Source organism: Dendropsophus ebraccatus, chromosome 9 (genome assembly GCF_027789765.1).
Source record: "Dendropsophus ebraccatus isolate aDenEbr1 chromosome 9, aDenEbr1.pat, whole genome shotgun sequence".
In the NCBI taxonomy this organism is placed as follows: Eukaryota; Metazoa; Chordata; class Amphibia; order Anura; family Hylidae; genus Dendropsophus; species Dendropsophus ebraccatus.
In genome coordinates this window covers 18,274,785-18,299,784 of record NC_091462.1, presented here as the reverse complement: position 1 = coordinate 18,299,784, position 25,000 = coordinate 18,274,785, and the positions used below count along the sequence as shown (strand labels likewise).

At 40.5% G+C, this 25,000-nt stretch overlaps 1 protein-coding gene across 3 annotated transcripts in view; it reads left to right on the top strand.

Annotated features, from left to right (window-relative positions):
- The window catches only part of GTDC1 (glycosyltransferase like domain containing 1), a 173,766-nt gene that overhangs the window by 144,676 nt on the left and 4,090 nt on the right, over positions 1-25,000 (top strand). For all 3 annotated transcript variants that reach the window (XM_069985076.1, XM_069985077.1, XM_069985078.1), the window contains exons 7-8: positions 10,760-10,830; positions 11,542-11,633. In XM_069985076.1, the coding sequence (XP_069841177.1) occupies positions 10,760-10,830; positions 11,542-11,633 (163 nt within the window). The remainder of the gene's footprint in view (positions 1-10,759; positions 10,831-11,541; positions 11,634-25,000) is intronic.

Here is a 25,000-nt window from a genome sequence, read left to right as displayed (position 1 = left end):
GTTGTAGTGCACCAGGAGGTATGCTGAGAGGTGTAGTGCACAAGGAGGTATGCTGGGAGTTGCAGTTGCGCGGCAGCAGCCTTTCAAAACATCCCAGCATACCTTCTTATGCACTACAACTCCTAGCATACCTCCCTGTGCACTACAACTCCCCACAAGAAGGTATTCTGGGAGTTGTTGTGCACAGGGAGGTATGTTTGAGGTTAGAGGGGAATTAAAATTTTTAAAAAAAAAGTGTTTTTAAAATAAAACAAAAAAAATAATAATAAAGGTTCTAATAATCCCCCCTTTTCCCTTTTTAAAAAAAAAAAAAAACATACATGTATTTGGCATCCATTACATGTGAATTGTCCGAACTATAAAATGTAACAAAGTGATCAAGAAGTCACATAAATAAAAATGTTGTGCATGGGGGGAACATATCTGTAGTCAGGGAGGAGGGAAATTATATTTGTATTTTTACGTGTTTTTTTTTTTTCTCAAACTTTTTATTTAGTATCGAATTGGTATTGAGTATCGAAATCCGAAAGCTGGTATCGGTATCGAACTCAAAATTTTGGTATCGTGACATCCCTACATGGGACCATGGCAGTCAATTGGTAACCACGGTGGTGATATATTCTGTATACATGTCTATGAAAATCAATGTTCGGCCACAAGCCATTGATTAACTGATCACACTGCAGAGGTAACCAAACATGGCATCGGGGAGGAATGATGAGGAATAACCCCTCTAAGTGTGTCACTAGTGTTGAGTGAGCATGCAGTGCATCAGGCATCGGGGGGCTCAATCGAGCTTGAGTTTTGATGTGTCTTGCAGAAACCTATAACGTTTTTTATTTCCTGTTAAGGTCCCTTCAAGGGATGAAATATACAAGAATTATAATGAAAAAAATAAGTTTCTGCAAGGCAAATTAGAACTCTGGTGGTTCATTACTTGAGCCTAACGCTTGAAAGATGATTCGAATAAGAAGCACTCAAGTGCTCACTCAACACTATGGGGGAGATTCCACCTTTCATTTTCCAAAGAGCCTGTGAGGAATGAAAGGTGGAATCTGATTGGTTGCTAGGGGCGACTGAGCCAGTTTCACTTTACACCATGTTTGATAAATCTCCACCTATATATGTATTTTAAAGGAAAATGCATTGTTAACCTGGCCTTTCTAATTTTTAGGATTTAAAGGGGTTCTTCCAAAAACAGCACTATCCATAGCCATGGATTATATTTTGTACTACAGCTCAACTCCATTAACGTGCATGAGGCTAAGCTGCAATACCACATACAGGATGTTGGCAAACGTGGCATTATTTATAGAAAAAGAAAGAAGCCATGTTTTTCTCATCCTGGACCCCTATTATTTGCTGCTGCCCTTTTAGGTTTAGAGATTGCAGCTGGGTCAATTAATTAAAGGGATATTAATAATAATCAACTGGTGTTAGAAAGTTATACAGATTTGTAAATTACTTCTATTCAAGTTTTCCAGTACTTATTAGCTGCTACATGTCCTGCAGGAAGTGGTGTATTCTTTCCAGCCTGACACAGTGCTCTCTGCTGCCACCTCTGTATTTGTCAGGAACTGTACAGAGATGGAGAGGTTTTCTATGGGGATTTGCTGCTGCTCTGGACAGTTCCTGTCACAGACAGTGGTGGCAGCAGAGAGCACTGTGTCAGACTGGAAAGAATACACCACTTCCTGTCGGACATGCAGCAGCTGATAAGTACTGGAAGACTGGAGATTTTTTAATAGAAGTCAATTATCAATCTATAAAACTTTCTGACACTGGTTGATTTGAAAACATTTTTTTAACTGGAGTACCCCTTTAAGCAAAGTGTAGAGGTGATTAAGGCTTTTTGTAGGCTACGTTCACACTATGTAAAAACAAGGGCTGTATTTAATAACAACTGCCGTTGTGCGAACAATGGCTATTATTCAGCCTGAGGATACGTCATCTATATTGGATTGGGGCTAGCACCAACACTGCTCAGTTGTTTGAAGGGGCTAAGCCCCAAGTTATGATTTTTCTTCTTCTCGTTTTTTTTTTTTTTTTTATTCGAATGTATAGGACAAAGCTGCAGTACCCTGCACCACCACTACTGATCGCATCACGTCGATCAATGGATCAGAAGAGCTGGTTAGTGCCAGACCCTCAGTGATCTAATATAGATATCCTATTCTCAGGATAGGCTCGGTAAACCTGTAAACTGGATTTAATATAGGATTCCCCTGAATAAAATCAACGCACTAAGGATATCACCCCTGCTTCCTAATAAAGCACTGCAGCGCGCATGCAGGATGGTTCCTGAGATGAAGCTGCAACCAGTCTGATTCCAGATTCTACAACTTTAGCAGAAAAAAATTCTAATTCCCAATGTATTTGGCAGAGCACAGACCAGGTATTGGGGATCCCACCAGTACTGGGCAGATGGACCTCCACTACCAGCTTTTACGACGCCTCATTTACTCAGCGTTTTGAAATCCTTAATGGGCACAGCTGGCAGCTGAATGCAGGTTTGATACGAACAGTTTAGACATCTTTAGATGTAGCAGATGGAAAATTTTACACAAATAAAGTAAAAGAAAGTGTGCAATTAGTTTTCTTTTTTTTTCTTTTCTTTTTTTCAATTTTTTTTTTCTAATCCACAGTAACTACATGCTGCATCTCAGGTTTTTGCTTACAGTATTAACCAAAGTGGGTGGTCAGCAGCCTTCCTCCCAGCAAATCCCAACTTTCTCCACATCACATTTGTTGCTGGATGACTGCCTTGGCTGCAAACTTTTGTTTGTGTTCAACAAATCTAAATAAGAGGGATGGTAATAGGAGTAGGTTAAGACTCTTCGCTCTACTTATAGGACCCTTGAAATAGAGTAAAGATGCTTTATCTCCCCCGCAGTCATGTTCTGGACAAAGTAAAAAAAAAATCTTAAAAGGACATAGTTACTGGAGAAGCAACCATAGTCCTTCATTTTGCTTTCCTCTCCTTCCCTCGTCCAGTGCTAACATGTGGATAAGACAGAGTGGTGCATGGAGCCTGTATAGTTGCACGTGTGTATTTTGTAATTCTATGCTATAGAGCCTAGTGCTACTTGTCCCATTTGGCGCAATATTAAAGGGAATCTTTAAAGGAGAAGTCCGGCCTCAGATAAATGTTGAAAGGTGACAGGGGAGGGTGTAACAATGAAGCATTTCTTACCTGCCTGACTGGCCCCGGGATTCCCGCCACAGGGCGTTTTCACTGAGTTGTGATGACGTCACAACTTGTTGGAAAATGCCCGTCCCAGCTAATGGACAGCCTGCTTAGCCAACCACTGACTGCAGCGGCGTCCTGTCCCAGTCACTGACTGGCTGAGCAGCCAGTCCATCAGCCGGGTCATGACGTCAGCAACGGCAGAGGTCCCTTAGCCTGGCGAGCACGAAGAGGCACGTTTCGTACCAGTGCCCTTCTTTCGACCTGGAGTTGCAGGAATTCCTGGCCAGAAGAAGAGCACATACCCGAAACAGTCATTCCAGGACGTGCATGTACACCCGTGTGTCTTCCTTTCTACTTATGAATGTGCTAAATCACTATTGATAACTGCAAATGGGTGAGTGCTGGACTTTTATATTTGCTTTATATGATTGACTGTTCCCTCTTCATCTGAGTAGACTCTCAGGATTTATGTGAATCGGACTATATTCAGACTGAGCACAATGTCAGCCGCAGCTAGGGTAGATCAGCGGTCGCTATGTGAGCTCTAGATGCACTGGTATGCTGCCTTAAGCTTTATGAGTGGTCAGAGATGGAAGAGAAGACTTGATTTACCTTTGAGGAACAGTGTGGATCCTCTCCAACAGGAAATCTAGCTGAGATTGCAGATATACCTCTCAGGCTTGCTCAAGTTCTCTTTTTATTCTGCACAGGCTAAGCCACAATTTTAATATGACCCTGTGGTTTTGGAAAAAGGGACGGGCTTAAAGGAACTTTGTAGTCGAATTTATTTATGGCTTATCCTCAGGTGGGTTGTCAATATCAGATTGTTTGGGTGCACACATGACACCCCACCAATCAGCTGTTTACTATAGCTGTGATCTCTGCTTATAGAAAGAACAGAACTGAAGGCAGACAGCTACATGCATTGGCCAATGGCTCCAATGGGTAACTGCAGCTCTGCTCTTATTAAAGTAAACTACCAAAAACCACTACACAAATATGGAGCTGTTTGCCTCTAGCCCCAATTTGTGATTGGTTGGGGAGCCCACTGATCTGATAATGATGACCTGATCAATACATTTTGAATGGAAAACCCCTTTAATCTATGGAATGGGTGTGACTACTATGGGCATGAGATTTAATAGGAAGTTTAAGGGAAGAGGAGGAGCTTAAATTAGCCAATCTCTGACTAATAGACATGAATCTATCCGCAACCTAAGCCCCACCCTTCAGAGGGTGGTCAGTTAAAAATGGACGGGCTAATAGTGTGTTTGCTCGATTTTCTCTTCTTTCTTGTTCACTTCTAGGTTTAGGGTCCCTTTAAGCATCTCACTTCTATATCTTTTTTTTTTTTTCCTTTTCTTTTAGCTCTTTGAGCGCCAAACGCCATAACATAAAATATGAGCCACAATAACTAATTTTAATCCCATCTGCTAAGTATGACAACATTAGCATTTGCATTTAATTAAAAACACCCTTAAAGCCCGCAACGTTTTAATCACTCCATTTTTATTTACTCTCCTCCGGTGTCACTTATAATTTTAACTTTTTTTTATTCTTTAATAATGAGGGATATATTTTTTTTCTCTCTCTCTTTCTCCTCTTCCGCACATACAAAATACAAAAAAATTAAAAAAATAAAAGAATTAAAAAAAAAAAAATCCTGTCGATAATTAGCAGTCTAGTGTTATTACCAGATTCAGGTGTCACAACTGTGTCTCATCCTCATTACAGGGAGGGAAAAAAATCACCTATCTGATTCATTATTAGGAGATAATGCGACTCGGAGCCTTGGTAGGCCCTCCAGAAAAGTAATTCAGCCAAGCAAAATTATCAGCTAATTATATTTAGAATCAAAAGTCCAATAAGTATTTGCAGATAAATTGTATGAAGTGAAGTGAATAGATCTGAATATTAAGATTCATAGATTTAGCAGATGATTTGTTAATTGGTATGAAAAAGGTCATTTGATGGCCATTTATTGCATAGATGAAGTGTACTCCATTTGCTGTTTAACCCACTTGATGCTGAGCCTGACACTTCTCCTTCTGAAGCACAATGTTACGGCCTCCCTGTTAAGCCGGCAAGCCTAGTTTTTTTTTTTTTTCCTCTTTCTCTTCCGTAAGACACTGGGTGATTATTGCTGCTTTGATTTTGACTTATTGCAGAAGATAAGCAAGCGGCGAGGGGTGGCGCTCACATGAATGAGATATTGTAGCACGGGTGTCATACAGGATGGTCATAATTGAGGGCTGATCTCTATAATACATGCTGATTTATTTTTGTTACCTTTTGGGTTTAATCGTTCAATCATCGGCATTGCAAAACAGTTTGGATTTGCTGCCGCTATGTACATACGTAGAGCAGCCTAGGCGCGGTGACTACATATGGTTGCCGCAAAATCATTGCTGCAACGGGTCCATTGCACCATGTACAAGCCCCATCACAGCGCACAAACGCATAGAGGTTGTGCCATGGTAATTGTCACATGGTCTTTATGTGCTTCACCTGTACTTGGCGCAAAACCATGGCAATTAATAGGAAACCAGTTGGATATTTGCACAACTGTTAGGGTGGTCATACACCTTCAATAACTGATAGCCAAACAATCTCTTCCATCTTCCTCCTGTTCTCCCCGACTTAGTGTTCCTGTGTTCTCTATGGAGAAGGAAAGGGTTCTCTTGAAGAACAAAGGGGTCGGGCAGCGATTTTTCATCACGCCTAACCCTTAGATCCATCCACAGTATCCATTGGTGGACCGTCAGAAGGGCCCTGTACACCTTATACTTACAGCCGAACCTGCCCCGAGCATCTTTAGGGTACTTTAAAGAAGTACGACTTTTCCCTATCCAAAGGATAGGGAGGAAAAGTAGGAGATCACAGGGGGTATCCGACATCTGTACCCCCTGCTGATCTCTATATCAGGCCCTGGCTTTTGTGTAATGTATAGAGCTGCGGGTATGTCATGTAACCCGTAGCTGTATTCATTCCTATAAAGCTGTTGGCAAGAGCCAAGTATGGCACTCTTCTGATGTAGTCATCTCTTTTCATTGCTACTTAGGAATGAATAGAGCCACGGGTCACGTGCCGTACCCACGAATCTATTCATTAAACAGAAGCTGGGGCTCAATGCATAGATCGGCAGTGGGTACAGAGGTTGGACTCCCCCCCCACCCCCCCCCCCTGCGATCTCCTACTTTTCCCTTATCCTGTGGATAGGGGGGAAATTCTTTCCTGGAATACCCCTTTAATTGGTCAAGAAACCAGTGCAGATTATAGCCATTCGTATTTTTTAATGGTCGCTACTTACTGTTGCTTAACCGTATTCTGTATGGGCCTCTTAACAAACAAGTCAGTTTCCTGCAGCTACAGGGCAACTACTAGAGATGAGCGAACCTCGAGCATGTTTGGGTTTTTCCAAACCCGAACTCTTGGCATCTGATTACTGTCTGAAAAAGTTAGCTCAAAGGCTGCCTGGAAAATATGGATACATATGGAACCATTGGCGGATGGCTGTATCCATGTTTTCCAGTACGCTTAGGGCTGTATCCAACTGGTAAACAAATGCTGAGAGTTCGGGTTCAAATAAACCCAAACATGCTCGAGGTTTACTCATCTCTAGCAAATATGCCACTTCACTGGTACATAAAAACACAATTCCCTATCTAAAAGAAGGTTACGTATGACAATTGCCAAAAATAAGTCATGTGATCAAATGTCCCGGCCTAAAACATGCAAAACACTTTGGCTTCATTCTAGAGATAAACACCAGTTCTAACATTGATATGGTCACCTTCCCACATTCGAAAAGCTTATAGGATTTCAAAGTTGCGTGATGGCGTCATCCCAGCTCGGATCAGGGTGGTACCTGCTGAATAAAGAATGATGAATTATGCTATACATTAAATTGCCTTTATTGAAGATGATGCCATGCATTTGTAAAACCAACAGATGGCAGGAGTGTATGTAGAGCGCACAAGGTTATGTGCTTTTTACGATTACGCATAGTGCTCTATATACCCTTAATGATTACATGCAATTACAGCACAGGGAATAAATAGAAATGAATTAGGCGCCAGCAGTAACATTTTAGGAGACCTGTCTCCTGGAGTTTGTCCAGCCCTGATTACTCTCAGATAAATACAACATGAAACATAGGTAGGGTGGTTAGGAAAATTGGCCTTCGAGAGACAGAGACTGTAAATTCAGCCCTGGACCTTGTCAGTCAGCCATGACACGTCCCCGGCCCGGACATAGGAACAAGGCTCGCATAGGTATAGTGCTGAGAAAGATTCTGTAATCAGGAGGATTGGCTTCTGGGAATGCTTATTATATAAGGAGCTTCTCAGAAGTATTTCCCTCGTATAATCAAATATACATATTGTCCGCATGTAGTCACGCTCATTTCATTTATGTCTTTGATAAAATCTCTATTCTGGGCCATGGTGACTGCAAACATCTGAGCCACCTATGTAGGACACATATCTATTGATATTGTTGCTTTGTGTGACCAGAACAAATGTTAGACTGGAGTTTCTTGGGTTCCCCCAGAGAAACAATATCTGTACAGAACATATGTACTTCCATTTTTAATTTCATCTTTGTTGTTGTTGCACACACATCTTTAAAGCTGGACATCCACATCTCAATTTTTGATCAGCCAAGATGGCCAATCTACTATCCCCGGGATTGTTCTTACCATCCCATGAACAACAACCTGGACTAGCAGATCACCATAGCCAACGAAGGTATCCACTACGACGGATCAAATTTTTGGCAGACATTGGTTCGTCATCGGTCATCATGAGCAATCATTGGTATAATTCACATACTGTTGTTGGCCAATTTTTATCTCATGTATGTCCATCTTAAGGGCTAAATAGGTTATTCGTGGATGATTTCATAAGAAACAGACCTTTGTGACAGATGATTGAGTACAAAGTCAGATTAGGGTTGTCTTCTTTAGCCTGGACCTAATGGAGGAATGTTTAGTTTAATATCCATCACAACCAATTCTCCTCTCCACCAACATCATCTGTCACTGGAGAGTCCCCTTTGCTCCTCAAACTTGCAAGTAGAAATGGGTTCACCTGACTTCTGCGAGTTCTTCCCCTATGCAAACAAAATCCTACTTACAATTAAAGTAAGGTAGAAGCTGTGTACGGTAGAGATGAGAGAGTCTCAAGCACATTCTGGTTTGTTCGAACCCTGACGTGCGGCATTTGATTACTAGTGGCTGAAGACGTTGGCTGCCTGGAAAACATGGATATAGCCACAGGCTCTCTCTCAATATTTTCCAGGACTCCTTAGAGCTGCATCCAACTTCTGCAGCCACCGGTAAACAAATGCCACATATGCTCGAGATTTGCTCATCCCTAGTGTTTGGCAGTTTTCGAGGAACCCTGGGATTTTTGGTACGTTGGACTCTCAAACGCCCTGCACATTGCTAGAACAAAGAAATATTTAGAAGAGTTATCCCAAAATTAAAACTTAACCTGTATCCACAGGATCGGAGGAATAAGTATCTGATCAATGGGGGCCTGAGAAGCGTGGACTCCTACGTTGTGCCTGGTTTTTTGGACCCCAAGTAAATAAAGCAGCAGCAGCATGCTTAGGGCCCTATTCCACGGGACGATTATCGTTAAGATTATCGTTAAGTCGTTCAAATCTAAATGATAATCGTTCGGTTGAATAGCAGTTAACGATTAACGTCCGAACGAGAAATCGTTGATCGTTTAATAAGACCTTAACCGACTTTTATCGTTGCTCGTCCGCAAATCGTTCGCATTGAATAAGACGTCGTTCGGTGGTTTGCAGTAGTGACGAACGCAATAGCAACGACAAGACGACTGCAAGAACGATCATAAGTAACGATTATTGCTCCATGTAAATGGGTGAACGATTTCAGGTCTTTCGCAATAGCGGTCGTTTGGATTGTTTATCATTAACCATTATGCGAACGATAATCGTCCCGTGGAATAGGGCCCTTAGTCCCTGCTCCATTCATTCTGAAAATAGCTGTATGGCCTACAATACCAGTGACCCAATTTTGTTAAGCCAATACTCCCTGATTATCAGCTGGCAGAAAACAAGGATTTTACTAAGCATCCGATTCATACCATGACCACAAAAGTTTAGAATGGGTTTATTAAATCATATAACTGAGAACATAAGTTGTGTATATTGGAAGCGTTGGCCAATTTCGAGTGATTGTTAAACCAAAATTTTGGAAAGTACTCCGTGTCTTTTATAATTTAGGAAACAAAATAACTAAAATATACTTTATTTTGTGTTCAATTGTTCTTAACATAATTTCCGTTACAACAGCCCCATGCTTTCGGGTGACCCTGACATTTGAGGTCGCCAAGCAATATATCATTCTCATTATAGACTTATAGACTGTAAGGATATAACAAAACCACAGTAAAGTTTCTAAAAAAAACAAACCACGTAGAATAACCCTCACGATAGGGGTGAAATACAACTCTATTTAACAAGAGGATATAAACATAAAAAAATCCATACCCCACAATGGAAAGAGGGCCGTTATTTACATTGTCTAATTTGACGCATGACAGTTTTCTAAAATAAAAAAAAGCCACAGTCAGAAAATGTGTATATATAGTGTCACTGAAAATAAGCAAAAATAAAAATGTGAGCGTGACCTCAAATAGTTTTGGAGAAAGCAATGAAACAGAAAGAGAAAAAAAAAAAAGTTTAGAGAACCCAATTCCTTCCATGGTCAACCTATTTGGCCGAATTTCAAAACCATTTTACATAAACACGGTTAAAGACCTGTTTTGAATTTCGCTTCGGGATTTTACTAGCCAACAAAAATAAAAGTATATTTTTACACGCTACGGACATGTCAGTTTGTTGTCGTTGTGTAGTGAGACAAAGCTCGCCGGGCATGGAGATTTTTTTTTTTTATCAAAAATGTTTAATTTTAAATAGAATTTTTTTTTTTTAAAAAGTAGCAACAATGGTAAATAAACACCCACGAAAACCAGATCAAATCCAAACAGTTTTGAATTGAAGATCCGTCCCTCGACATAAGCACAAAAGCGGGCGTACGAGTCAGAACTATATTTAAATGGCTCTTAACAGGATTGCCGAGAATTATGCGCATTGCAGCAGTAGAGAATCTGTTTGGTAGCGTCCGACCATACGTTGCAAATGAACATTCTTATTTTCTGCAGAATGATTAAGGAAATCTGTCCATACTTTACCCGTGTTGTTTCATGTGTTTATTTGGTGATTACAAAAATGTGTTGAGCAGCATTTAGAGGACCAAAAAAAAAAAAAAAAGAGAAACACACAGCAGTTCTCTGATTTGATTTATTCATCGAGCAAACATATGCTTCATGTTCTGTTATATATATAACTCAGACATAATCCATAAAACGTTCTGCGAGCATTTCTTACGGGGAAATAAGGAAGAGGGATTTCTGAGGGATAAGTGAAGACGCTTTCACGTGGTAACGTAACCGGCTGTATCCGAGGGAGCGGGGCCGACCTGTCAGTGAGTAAATTACAGTAATGGATCCCTGATCTTCTCTCTCCTTCCAGGTTAGAAGCTGTGCACTGTGGCTGCTATCCTCTGTGCCCCAAAGATTTGGTGTACCCAGAGATCTTCCCAGGTAGGAACGTCCATCCTATCCTCCAGATTTTTTTTTTAATACTATTTAAGTCTGAAAACCCCTTCGAAAGTTATGCAAGAGCATTTGTTTATTTGGCAAAACCGTCATGTTAATGTAGGGGGGGGGGGGAGAAAAAATAAATGTGATACAATACATTAGACTGCGTTTATACATACCATCTGTTCGCTCACAATAGCAAAATAAAAGATGATTTAAAATAGGTTTTTGCATTAGTCCCGGGCGGTGTGGCAGAGCTGGAATAACACGAAACAGCCTGACGTCGACCTCGCCGCCATCAGATGTATGCATACATAGACACACGTATGGAGGTAAATATTTACTATGTAGCGGAAGTGTAGGCAAATAAGTTTGCAATTTTTTATTTTTATTTTAATAATTATTTTTGAATTTAAAAAAATTTAAAAAATTGCCATCCACATATACAAAAAACAGCTCTGCCATTGCATTGTGTTACATTGGAATAATGTATTTTAATCACCCCGAGGAGATGTCTAAACAGAACAAGTACACTGTCTTATTTAACATTAAACATCCTTGTGAGTGGAGGTAACTTCATAAAAATCAGGCTTAAATAATGTAAAACACGAGACGGCACAGAGCAATATACATTTTTAATTAGTAAAGTGACTAATATCGAGTGTGTGCTTTGAGGTCTTTGTTTCATTAAAAATGTATCTGTTTTTCCTGCAGCGGAATATCTGTATTCGACACCTGAACAGCTTTTGAAAAAATTGCAGAATTTCTGCAAGAGGCCCGGTATTGTCAGGAGGCACCGGTTTCAGGTATAGGTTCAAAAGTCTGAATTTTTTTTCATATTTATTTATTTTCTATTTAAAAAATAAAATTTAAATTTTTTATTTTTTATTTTATTTTAACCTCAAGTGACAAATTGATTGCAGCTCGAAAAGAAAACTACGTGGAGCGAGAGCGTATAATTAGTGTACTTATTTAGAAAAGAAGCGTGTTATGCTGGAATATTAGTTGTTATGCTAACAAGGATTAATTAAAGTACATGGCAGCCCGATTAACATAGGTCTGATGGTAGTCTTGCACTTAAGGCATCCTGTATCTCCCTTTAATTTATTGCTTTTTTTTTTTTTTCGAAAAATGGCCGTCCTGTACATCGGGACCCACGAGGCTTATAAAAATGAACCTGTATTAATGCAGCTCATTAGCTTTAAAGGAAAGTTGAAAGGAATATCTTACAATTATACTAATGAAGATAAGCTCACTTTGCTATTAGAATATTATAGTATTTGAGGGGGAAATATAAAAAAAAAAAAATATTCAAGGGATTGTTATCAGGTACTGAGTTTTTTTTTTTTCCATTTTCTGTACATGCATTGTCATGAAAATTAACATCCCTTGTGTCCTTTTGTGCCCTTCAGCTTCAGATCTTTCTAGAAATTTCTATAAAACTACATGTGGTATTTTTACCCAACTCTATAATTTTATGTTATTTTCACGTTTTATTATATATTTTTTATTTATCTTTTTTTTTTTTTTTACTTTTTTGTTATATAATATATATTTATTTTTTTATGTACATTCTTTTATTTTTATAGTTTTTATTTTACATTATATGTTTATTAGTTTTTTATGTTTTATGTATTTATTATCTTTTTCTATTGGTTTAAATTCAGTTTTTTTTTTTTACATCAAACATGTACACAATTTGGGCTTTACAAGTAAGACACCAGTATAGGAATGTAATCTTGCTCGCTTTAACCCCAACATGGCCGGCGAAAATGGTGACCGGGAGGGTAAGGGGGGGATAGCGTGTAGGAGGGCGAAGCGTTTGGTTTCTTCTCCTCTGCTCCGATATTTTGATGATGTATGTGCAATGTAAAGCTCCATTGTGCATCTGTAGGAAACAGTTAAAGCATGGGAAAAAATAGAGATAGGAACAAAAAATGCAATTTAACACCCAATTTCAAGCTCATTATCTTTCATTGTCTATTAACTTGGCAATGGTTCAGGAGGTAGCCTATAATAGTTTAAAATGCTGACTGCACAGTTCCAATGCTGTGTGCAGTGCTTTGCCAGTAGAATTGCATACAGCTTTTAACCTGTAATGAAAAAAAAGGAAAGGAACCCACCCAGAAGGCAGGGAGCTTTATGAAGTGTGGAACCCCTCAGGCCTCAGTCGCCTTCCGCCTTTTTTTTTTTTTTTTTTTTTTTTTCTGCTGCAGTCTGTGTGTTCCAGCGTTTTACAAACCAAACAGATCCACAGAGGACAGCATGGGGTCTTTATTATTGACATAGTCGTCATCTCTGGGATTTTTTATTTTTTTATTTTTTTTTTTTTGTATTTTTTTGCCATTTTGGGGGGAAAGATTGGATGCCTTGAGACATTCTGCGAATGCAAAGCAAGTTTTAATCATCAATAAACATCAGTCTTTTCACTGTTAAAACCAGACTTTTCACGTTCTAATAGATAGGAGAAACTGTTGTAAACTGTGAATAAAACATATATTGGGTGATGCTTGCGTCGGCTTTATCTGTACGTATGCGGATAAAAAGTCGCGGGGCTATAAAATAATGTTAAAGAAGCACTCCTTCCATCCAAACCCAAACGTTCGGCATTTGATTAGCGGTGGCTGCTGAAGTTGGATAAAGCCCTAAGGCTATGTGGAAAACATGGATATAGTCATTGGCTGTATCCATGTTTTCCAGACAACCTTAGAGCTTTATCCAAGTTCAGCAGCCCCAGCTAATCAAATACCGAACGATCAGGTTCGGATCGACTCGAACCCGAACCCGGTTCGCTCATCTCTATTCATTATGTAACTAGTTAGCCTATATATAGTTCAACTAGTATTACCTTGTTTAGTTACTCTTTTCTACATGAAAATTGCTGGAATCCTTTCCTTCAGTTGGGTCATGTGACCTCATAATAGTCCCCTGGAAAGTATGTGTGTTTCTGTGCTTAGAATGGGGTCACATCTCAGCTAGATGAAGCTGCATGGGCTGTTCGACACAAGCCGTCCACAGGGGAAGATGGAAACTGTCAGGAAAGTTATTGATGCAACTTCTATTACACACAGTTAAAGGGATACTCCGGTGAAAATCTTATTCCCAGTAATTTAAACACATATAGTTTTATAACTTTATATTATGCTTCAATCACCTATCTGCCCCCCTTACCTATCGCCCCCCTCAACCCCCCACCAGGAAGTGAAGTAAACTCATTCTTACCTAATGACTGTTGACCCCAGGCAGCCATTTTGTGACAATGACATCATCAAGAGGGAGGCGGGTCTAAGCCCCTTTAAACTAGCCTCCCTTTGTCAGATGACTCAGGTTGCTCAGCTCTGATTGGCTGAACAAGATGTAAGCCATCTAACAGATTTTCAGAGTCAGTTAGACATCACAGGAGACAAAGTGCATCATGGGAAAGCCCTAACCAGGAAGTAAAGAAAAAATGAAGACACAAACTGGAGCTTCAGTTCAGTTTTTTTCTATCAGTGCCGGGGTTGTCCTTTAAACATGAGGATTATAACACTGTCCTCCCAGAAGGCAGAAATGGTACAGGCTTCAGTTGCCCATGTGATGTTGCACCATGGGATTGAGGACAGATTTAAAAGGGAGATGGTGCACTTACATCCTGTATTATACTCCAGAGCTGCACTCACTATTCTGCTGGTGAGGTCACTGTGTACATGCTGAACATTACATTACTGATCCTGAGTTACAGCCTGTATTATACTCCAGAGCTGCACTCACTATTCTGCTGGTGGGGTCACTGTGTACATTACATTACAAGTTCTTCAACATCATAAGAGCTCACTTAAAGGGTTTATCCCAAGATTATAACATATCCCCTGTGAGCAGCATGGCAGTAAAGCATTGCTGTTCTAGGCGTTGTTCTGGAGTGACAGCATATATGCCTGACCGTTACTCCACTCACTTGGGTACTAAGGGCCCCTGTATTTTGTTAATTGTAAAATCCCAGGAAACATCGCCTTAGGCTAAGAGCTATTACTGACAAGTTTTTTTCCATTGATGACCAGCAGAACTGTGATTTCAGCTCTGGAGTAATACAGTCCTAATAGTGGGTTTAAGAATTTTAATTGGACTGGTGTTTTTAGTCAAGCTTAATTTCTATAACAATCTTTAGCTTTTGGCTGACAGCTATTCCTCCCATAGTTGCCACCATTCCCTGTAGTTTGCCCTCATGTTGGTGTGAACAGTGCCCAGTACCAGCCTCATTTCTCTGTGTAGTAATTCATACAGTCCGGGTACCCCTACATCTCTCGAATCAATTAAAGCCGCATGTTACATTTACATCTAATCTCTAATATTCTGTTACTATGGACGGATCCAAACCAGATGTGTCCGATACGAGTCCTCTGCATGTTACATAACTTACATGAAACACAAAACTCCGACTTTATATGCAAATGTTACATGGCAACTTGGTAAAGATTGGATCACACATTTACATTCCCCGCAGCACCCCCACCCTGTGTTATGTGCGGAGTCCTACACTCCATGTACTGCTTACTTCTCCCTTAGATTATTGGGTATAAATATAGATTTATGTTGCATCAGCACATTTTGGAGCGATGCAGAAAATTCCCTCACACTGGTCCTGTGGTCCCAGCTCATTGACAAACACACAGGCGTTCTAGCTCCATGTGCACGTCCATTAGACCTAAGTATGTATGCGAAAGATTACTGAAAATCTGATAAACTGCATGAAGATGCTCATATATATATATATATATATATATATATATATATATATATATATATAAATATATATATATATATATATATATATATATATATATATATATATTGTAAGGTTTGGTCCCCAGCACTTAAAGTGTCACTGTCGTGAATTTTTATTTTTATTTTTTGCAGAAATCAATAGTCCATGCGAATTTAAGAAACTTTGTAATTGGGTTTATTAGCCGAAAAATGCATTTTTATCATAAAAAAAGCTCTCCCCCTGTCTTCATTGTTCTCCTATGGAGAGAGCTAAATAAAAGACCAAAACAGGACAACAAAGAGTTAATCTACAAATACCTCACCCTCTATCTCCTCTGACAGTCAGCACTGACCTCTCTGAGCTCTGATTACAGCTGTCACCCAGCTCCGTGCCTGTAATCCTCTGTTATCTGCTTTCTGCTGTCGGCTAACTCCCTCCTCCCCCCTCCCTAGAACAGACAGAGTACGTCTAATGCAACAAGTCACAAATTTCTGATTTTTTGCAGTGGATGGAAAAGAGAAGGAGGGGGGGGGACCTGGGAAAAGGCTTTTTAAATGCAGATAATGGCATATTTGGCTAATAAACCTAATTACAAAGTTTCTTAAAATCGCCTGGACTATTGATTTCTGCCAAAAAAATAAATCTTTAATCATTGAACTCATTCCCAGGATTATTAAGCTGGGCACCTTCTAATACAGTCTGCCGTCACAATCGTTTTAGGTTAGAATGGGTCGCCAACATTGTTTTATAACAGGACTCAAACATCGGAGTCCATCAGTTCCTGAAATTTTCTTCCCTGCTTAATCTCCCCCCATCACCTATAAGCGGTTATTATTTAGGTATGGATGCTTTTAGGAACCATAGCAGCTTGGCCACCAAGTTACAGAGCAGGACTGTAAAAAAGTTACAGAACAGGACTGCAGAGTGCTGATACCAGTCCTCATCTAGCCTTAAAGAGGAACTCCGGGCAAGGGGTGTTTTTATAATATAGTGCTGTTTAAACATGATAAAGTAAACTTGTGTCTCCAAAGCCGCCACCACAGTCCTGCCTCTCCTTTCCCTGTTTGACTGTTTCCGGGTTACAGCATGACACATTGCAGGCCAGCTCAGCCAATCGGCAGCTCCTGTGGAGTCCCAATTTAGTTGCTGATTGGCTGGACGGGCCTGCCACATCACGTGATTATCAGTGGAGCAGGCAGGATCGGTGCTCTGGGGATGGTAGTTGTGCCCCAGTGCTCCAAATAGCCTTACTGGACACAGGATTACACTACAAACTGCTCGCTTGTGAACAGCGCTGATGATGAAGGTAACAGACATACCTTCATCCTCAGCGCCCTCTGTGCAATAGGGGGCTATCAGCAGGTTACATTTGCCTAACCTGCTTATAGTTTCCCTTCTAATTTATGTTTCCTTTTTTAATTATTATGGTTTACAACTATGCTATACTTATTTGTATCGAGGTCCACTGTTTTGAAGGCAGCTTTTTAGTCTTGTTGAAAAAAAGAGACTAAACACAGGAAGTCCAGGCCAGTACAGAATGTTATGGCTCAATGTATCACACGACTACCTTCTCTGTGGCTGTGTACATGACCGGGACTTCCCGCCTTAAGTTTCTTTTTTCAACCAGCACAAGACTAAAAAGCTTCAGGAGACCGGACCTGGATACAGTAAGTATACCTGTTATATAGCTGCCTTCAGGAGACTGGACAAAGATACAAGTAAGTTTAGCTGTTATATAGCAGCCTTCTGGAGATTGGACCTGGATACAGTAAGTATAGCTATTATATAGCAGCCTTCAGGAGACCGGACCTGGATACACATAAGTATAGCTGTTATATTGTTGCCTTTAGGAGACTGGACCTGGATACAAGTAAGTATAGCTGTTATATATCTGCCTTTAGGAGACTGGACCTGGATACAAGTAAATACAGCTTTGTTATAAAGCATGATAACTAAAAAAATTATTATTAATGTAAATTGCAAACTAGCTTGATATCACATTTACTGTTAATTTTGATTGTGAAATTTATACTATCAGTGACACTTTAAGGAAGCTCATAGCTTCTATATGAATTGGAACCATTTCTCCTGATATACTATATGGACTGGAACCATTGTCCCTGATATTACTGATATATTTAGTTGAGTCATAGCTTAAACTTCACTTTTATGATGATTTCCATCTTCTATACTGCAAAGGGTTAAAGGAGAAGTCTGGCCAAAATGAGCGGCAGGGGTGTGTCGAACATAATAAAGAAGCTCTACTTACCCGTCCATGGGCCCTCACAGTTCTGCCTTACCGCTCAATGGGCCCCGCCAGACTCCTGGATGTCAGCGACTAGGGCGGGACACTGCTGCAGTGACTGACTGGCTGGGCACACCCTTTTCGCTGGGTTGTGACAACACCGAAACAAGGGAGAAACTGGAGCCTGGTGGCAGTCAGTGAGCCTGTACTGCAGGGGACACGGGGAGGAGTAAGTAAAGGTTCTTTACTATGTTCCAATATGCAAAAATACTGCGGAGACACCATCACGTGTTTCTCAACGTCAGTGAGCTAGCCAGACCTTTCTCCGGAAAGGAACATCCACTCTAAGGGGGGGGGGGGGGGGGTCTCCAGTGAAGGAAACTACCTTACAACAAGCCACAATCAGAAAATGACAGGGTTTGTGAAATACCTCCGCAGGTTATCCATCCAAAGACAGCTGTGACAGGGTATTTGCCCCTCATCACTATGAAGTAGGATTCTAACTAGTTAGAGCAACACCTAGTAAGAGCATTCAAGAAAATGATGGCTGACCACAGAGAGATTAACTAAAACACAGCAGAAACACCATCATGTGTTTCTCAACGTCAGTGAATCTAGGAACATTGCCCCCTGGAAATCAAATGTGGAAAAATACAGAGAAGACACCACCATGTGTTTTTTAATGTCAGTGAGCTAGCCAGACATTCTACCAGGAAGGAACAACCAAGCCAAGGAGGTCTTCGGTCAAGGAAACCATCTTTCAACAAGCCAAAATTAAAAAAAATGACAGGACTTGCAAAATATCTCAGCAAGGTATCCATCAACAGACAGCTGTTTCGGGGTATTTGCACCTCATCAGTGTGGAATAGGAGCCTGGCTAGTGGAAGCAAAGCCTAGTGAGTGCATCCAAGAGAATGATGGTTGACCTCATGGAGATCAACCAAAACACCACAGAGACACCATCACGTGTTTCTCAATGTTGAGAAACATAATGGTGTCTCTGCAGTGTTTTGGTTGCAGTATATCTCCTGAGGTAAACCATCATTCTCTTTGTTGCAAAAATACTGCAGAGACACCATCATGTGGCATCTGATTTTTCTTTTTTGCAGGAGTTCTCCTTTAACAGGTTTTGAAAAATTGCAGAAAGTTACAATATGTTACATTTGCTAAACCGATAAAGGCGTTTGGCGGGAGGGGGATATATATATATATATATATATATATATATATATATATATATATATATGAATGATGGGTCCTTAGGCCTACTAATTAGACATATATACTTCCATCTCACACCTTTACACACATTCTGCCCCCAGACAGTATTTTTATAGGTTGTACTAATCCCAACACGAATTATATTTCTTGCTTAGAAAACTTTCGAGTTCTCAGGAGGAGGGCAATTGCGGTTTGTCTTCCAACAGATTGCCTGACATAGCTGTTACAGACCTTCTGTTGTCTAATTCTTCTTACACTTTTTTATTCGAGATGTCTTCTAATTACGCTCACTGTAGCGTTAATATCCATTTAAAAGAAATCAGAGACTTTCAGGAAGATCACCTGATTCAGTGACAGACAACCTATGCGTCTATAAGGCCCAGCATGCCTTCCATGGGAAGGTCACCTCTGAAGGTTACGCCAGAGCGTACATATATGTATATACGTGTTTGCTGAACAGATACATTAAAACCACAGATGGGTGACTTGGATAACCTGGTGTAGGTTGAGGTATATTACATGGCAGCAAGTGAACAGTCACTCTTGAAGTTGATGTGTTGGAAGCAAAAAAAATGGACAAAGTGATTCTAACAAGGACCAAATTGTGATGGCTAGACGAGTCAGTGCATGTCCGAGATGGCAGATCTTGTGGGTTATTCCCAGTAGTCAGTGGTTAGTACCTACTAAAGTTAAGCGAACTTCAAGCACGCTTGGGTTTGTCCAATCCCGAACGCGCTTGGGTTTGTCCGATTACTGATGGCAGCTGAAGTTTTTTGCAGCTCTAGAGAGTCCTGGAAAACATGGATACATCCATAGGCTTCACTAGTCACTATTAATCAAATGCTGCATGCTCAAGATTGGATAAACCCAAGAGTGCTCAAATTTCGCTTAACTTTAGTACCTACCAAAAGTGTTCCAGGGAAGGTCACAATGTTATGTTTCTCTTATGGCTTTACTAGGCATTGCTCCCACCTAGCCAGAATCCTGCTCCACACTGATGAGGGGCAGCACCCCGAAACAGCTGTATGTGGATGGATATCTGGCCTTGGGTTTTTCCCTTAACATTACATTGACTTATAGGGCAACCTAATATGGTGGTTTTGATGGTTTCCTTACAGGAGCCACCCCTTGGCCAGGCCCTTCCTGGAGGGATATCTGGCTAGTCCTGTATTTCAAGACTCTTAAAGAGGCTCCACGGGCCCTTCTTTTGCATATTCATGTTTCCCAGGGGGCAATGCACCAAGGATTTCACTGCATTGAGCGCTTTCATTAGCAGCCAGCAGTGTTATCGTTTGGCTGGTCTCCCTGAGATCAGCCATCTGTTTCTCATAATACAGAGGTGTCAGTTTGCTATGTATGGAGTGATGTATCCACAGACCAGACACTGTGCCCATGCTGACCCCTAGTCAGTGTCGAAAGTTTCTATAATGGGCATATGAGCAATGGGCGAAGGAGGCCTGGGCTAAGGAACCACATTTTCTCCTACATCATGCAGACAGCCAGATGTGTTGTGTCAATTACCTGGAGAAGACAAGATGGCGGGGCAGTGTGATGGGCAATTTTCTGCTGAAGACCTTGTGTCCTGGTATTGTGTTGATGTTACACCTACCACCTACCTAACCATTGTACACACCAAGTCCCAATGGCAGCAGGACTCCCTTAATGGCAGCCGAAGAATGACCCAAGGACCACACTGCAAACTTTTTTTTTACCAGGTCAGAACAGCCCGATAAGCCAGCCGATCCCTATGCCTATTACATAGGACCTTTTATCCCTTACATTGCCAAAGATAAGTGATCATCTCTCCAACAGAACTGAATACAGCTTTTGCTTTTTTACGTTCTGCCCTCCATAGAGTATAACAGTATTTTTTACTTTCTGTGCAAGGTATTTGCAGCGCGTTCCAATTCCTATAAACATATTTTAGGAGAAGAACAAGAATGGACGTCTCCATTACATATCTGGATATGAAGTCAGTTGACATCAATGTACAAAAACAGCCTCTTCTTCGTGAGCCTGAACTTAGTAGTGACCAGGTACTTAAAGGGGTTGTTCACCAAATATTTTATTTTTTTTTTCTTTCAAATCAGTTGGTGCCAGATATTTGTAATTTACTAAGTCCCAAGTCTTCCCGTACTTATCAGCTGCTATATCCATTACTTTATCCATTGACTCTAGGAACGTATGTTATGCAATGACTTCTATCTAGGGTCAGTAGCATCTTCCAGGAGCTCAGGTCTCGTTCTACATCCTTTTTCAACTTGGATAATGCGACATGCCATCTCTATGTCTCCCTTCACTGCAGGAGACAGAAAACCTCCGAGCAGCCGGTGTGCTCTCTTCAGGGTGGAAGAATATGGCAGGGGAAAAGAAATGTTTATAGAAAAAAACCGTAGTTACCACGATAAGGGGATCGGATAAATAGGGTGGCAGATGGATACACATTTGGTGAGAGGAAAGTACACATCCATTTATAATTTATGACACACACAATGGAAGAGAGACCTTTAGGTTGTAAACAGGGAACTAGTGATGAATCTGAAGGAAAATCATGTTTGTGTTGAGTATTTCAAGTTATTGGCAAAAGACGGAGCAGAGAGATTAAAAAATACAATATTGAATTATATCATCGAGATGATAAACTTATTAGAATGTGTCCTTTTTTTTCTTTTTCCTCCGGGGGTTGTTTTACCCCCCGATAAACGATTGACTATGTACTGTAATTTACAGTTTGTAGCGTTGTATTTTAGTGGGTTTTAATTTCGCTTCCATTGAGTATTTGGACATTTTGATTGTGGCGCGCGAACATACTTTATTGGGGAGATTTATGAAAGGGTGTAACTATACAATTGGTGTAAACTGCCCACAGCAACCAATCACAGCTCCTCTTATAAGTTACCAGAGCTGAAAGCTGAGCTGTGATTGGTTGCTGTGGGTAGTTTACACCAGGTGTATATTTACACCCTTTCATAAATCGTATAAAATGTATTTAGCACGCTCGGGTCTGTCCTGTTGTCGAACTTCCTGCAATCTCCTACTTTTCCCCTATCCTGTGGATTGGGGGGGGGGTTATTTTTTTTCCTGGAATGCCTCCTTGGAAAACATGGATACAGCCTGTGGCCTATGGCTGTATCGATGTTTTTCAGGCAGCCTTATAGGGCTGCATACAACTTCTTCAGCCACCGATAATCAAAGGAGGACACGGCTCCCCACCCAAACAATGCTGTTTGGCCCCTCTCCACCCATATGATGCTTGGGCCACAAACTTAAACAAAAAGCCCACAGTTTTTGTGCATGGGGGGGTTGGTTCTTTGATCCTTGCTCTCTGTCTTTTGTATTCTGGATAAGATACTCTTCTTTGAGCCCAGTTTTTTCCAGTGTTCTTTATGGGTTTCATGAAAGGTAATTAGCACCATGGAGAGAGGCATCAACGAGGCATGGAAGATGGCCTATCGGTAGGAGATGTCTTGCAATAATGCTCTAATGTCATATGAGGGATGTGTCGCCAAAAAAGCTGGGTTTCTTAAGTGGGGTCTGAAGCTGGATTGGTCTTCTCACAACTGAAAATCGGCTTGGATGACTTAAATGATGACCTCATCTTCAGTGGTAGGATTGACCCAAAATAGATTAAAAGCCACATGTAACTCCGCAGACCTTCTTCATACCTATGAAACATCTATATACACTAGGATCAATCTCGATGTCCTATTCACCACATAAATGTTCCCTAATCCACTATGAATCAGATCACACCAATAAGAGAAAAGGGAGGACCCCAAAAGAACTAGATCATAAAACAAATAATGTCTATATCAATTCATCATCATGTTTATTGTATCAATCACAGAAAAAAACAACACATACAACATTAAAAACAAGACCTGGGGAGGCGGGGGACCAAGTTACTGGGACAAGTAACCTGACGAAGCTGTGCGAAACGGCGTTGGAGTGTGAGGTGGGTGGCCAGTGGACTGGGACCTGTAGTACATACTGGTAATAGTAACCTGCATCCTTATATATTTGTTTATACATGCATTGTTCTGAGCAGAGTACTGTAGCAGGAAGCACTGGCACTTTATTCATTAGCACCTTATGCGGTAGGAACGTTTACATATGCTTTATAACAGTATTTTTATGGATGCATTGTCACTTTAATAACTTGTCCCAGTAACTTGGTCCCCCGCCTCCCCAGGTCTTGTTTTTAATGTTGTATGTGTTGTTTTTTTCTGTGATTGATACAATAAACATGATGATGAATTGATGTAGACATTATTTGTTTTATGATCTAGTTTTTTTGGGGTCCTCCCTTTTCTCTTATTGGTGTGATCTTCTTCATACCTAGTCCACCTTTTTCCATGCGGAAGACATGGTTGACATTACAGAAGGAGCAAAGAGGGCTGTTCTAGGCTGTGATTTTAAGTCCCAAGGAAATGATTGGGAGCTACGAAAACAAATAGCATGGTGAGCGCTATGTGTATACAGTATGTTATAGAAAAAGCACCGTCCATAGTACTACACTATTTCTGTGACTGGTATATAAATTACTTCTATAATCCTGCTGCAATCTGATGGGTATTTCCATTTCAACCATGATTTTCTGAGATAGGAATACCCATTCAAGGATACACTATCAAGGGTAAAACTTGTAAAAAAAAAAGTACAACAGCAACCTACAGGTGCAAGTGCTTACCGTATATAACCTCCTGTTGGCTTGCACTCCACCCATGTCTTGTAAGTGATATATAGAGAGATTTTGATCCTATCTGCCCAGTTGTAAGCTTAATGTTAGCCTAGTAAAGGCCATTGCTAGTGTGAAAATGCTAGAGTAGAGACCATGTCTCTGAGGACACCTTAACATGGTGACCTGGTACACTCTGTTTGATCAAATAGTTTGCTAAGGTCCTCATTTTTAAAATATCTATAGATCAGGTTTTTATCGCGCGTACACCGAGGGGGGAGTATATAGGGTAAGCACTTGCACCTGTGGGTTGCTGTTGCACTTTCTGTTTTTTTTTTTTTTTTTTTGGCTGTACTTAGCCACATGCAGCGTGCAATCTGCAGTTTGTACAGAGCCATAGGGGGGCTTCCAAATTTAGCTTTTTTAATGTTAAAACTTGACAGGTATTCATACAGTAGAGATAGCTGTTGATGGAGTACTTGTCCTAAGATCCATATAGGACATATGCATTAGACTTGTCCTCCTGATAGAACCCCTTTAAGGTTTAGTGTACCTATAACAATATGTCTGACTTATCCATGGTCCTCCAGTATAGTAAAGCTTTCCATAGATGGGCAAACTTCCAGCATGGCTGTGATTTAACTTTTTAGCTATTTTTTATTATTATTAATATTATTATTATTTTTTTTACTTCATCTTTCCTTGATCCTTTCTCGATAGAGAACTTTTCAGATCAGACAACCATAGGAAAGATTGCAGATTGTCTCTTGTCTATGTCTGGGAATAAGGAGCACTCCTCAAGCTAATTAGGCCATGTTTGCATTGTTATATGATGAGCCACTTATCATATAGTCTTGTATCCATGTACAAATAATGTCTCCAGCCTGAAGGCACAAACATATCGGAGTCGTCTCCGCCACCAGCCGAGGCTGCTCCTCATTGATGTGCAGCAAAACCGCACCAAGTCCTAATGATGCTTCCCAATCGCTCTGAAGACCAGACCATTGTCACTTAATGAAGAACAGCTTTCACATACAGTAGCGGAGGCCTGTGAACTAGAATCAGGCTCTGTCTCTGCATCTTACTTTAATATTTACCTTCGCTGCTCATCTCCTTCCTGTCTCCATTTGAGACTTTTTTTTTTTTTTGGTCTGTTTCTTTGTTGTTTCTCATTTCAGTCGTTTTTGATTTCTCTGTTTTCTATCATTACGGCATCAGGTAAGTTTCCAGTTAAGGCTGTATACACTATGAGATTGTTTATGATGCTCCTTAGTGTTTGTTATAGAAG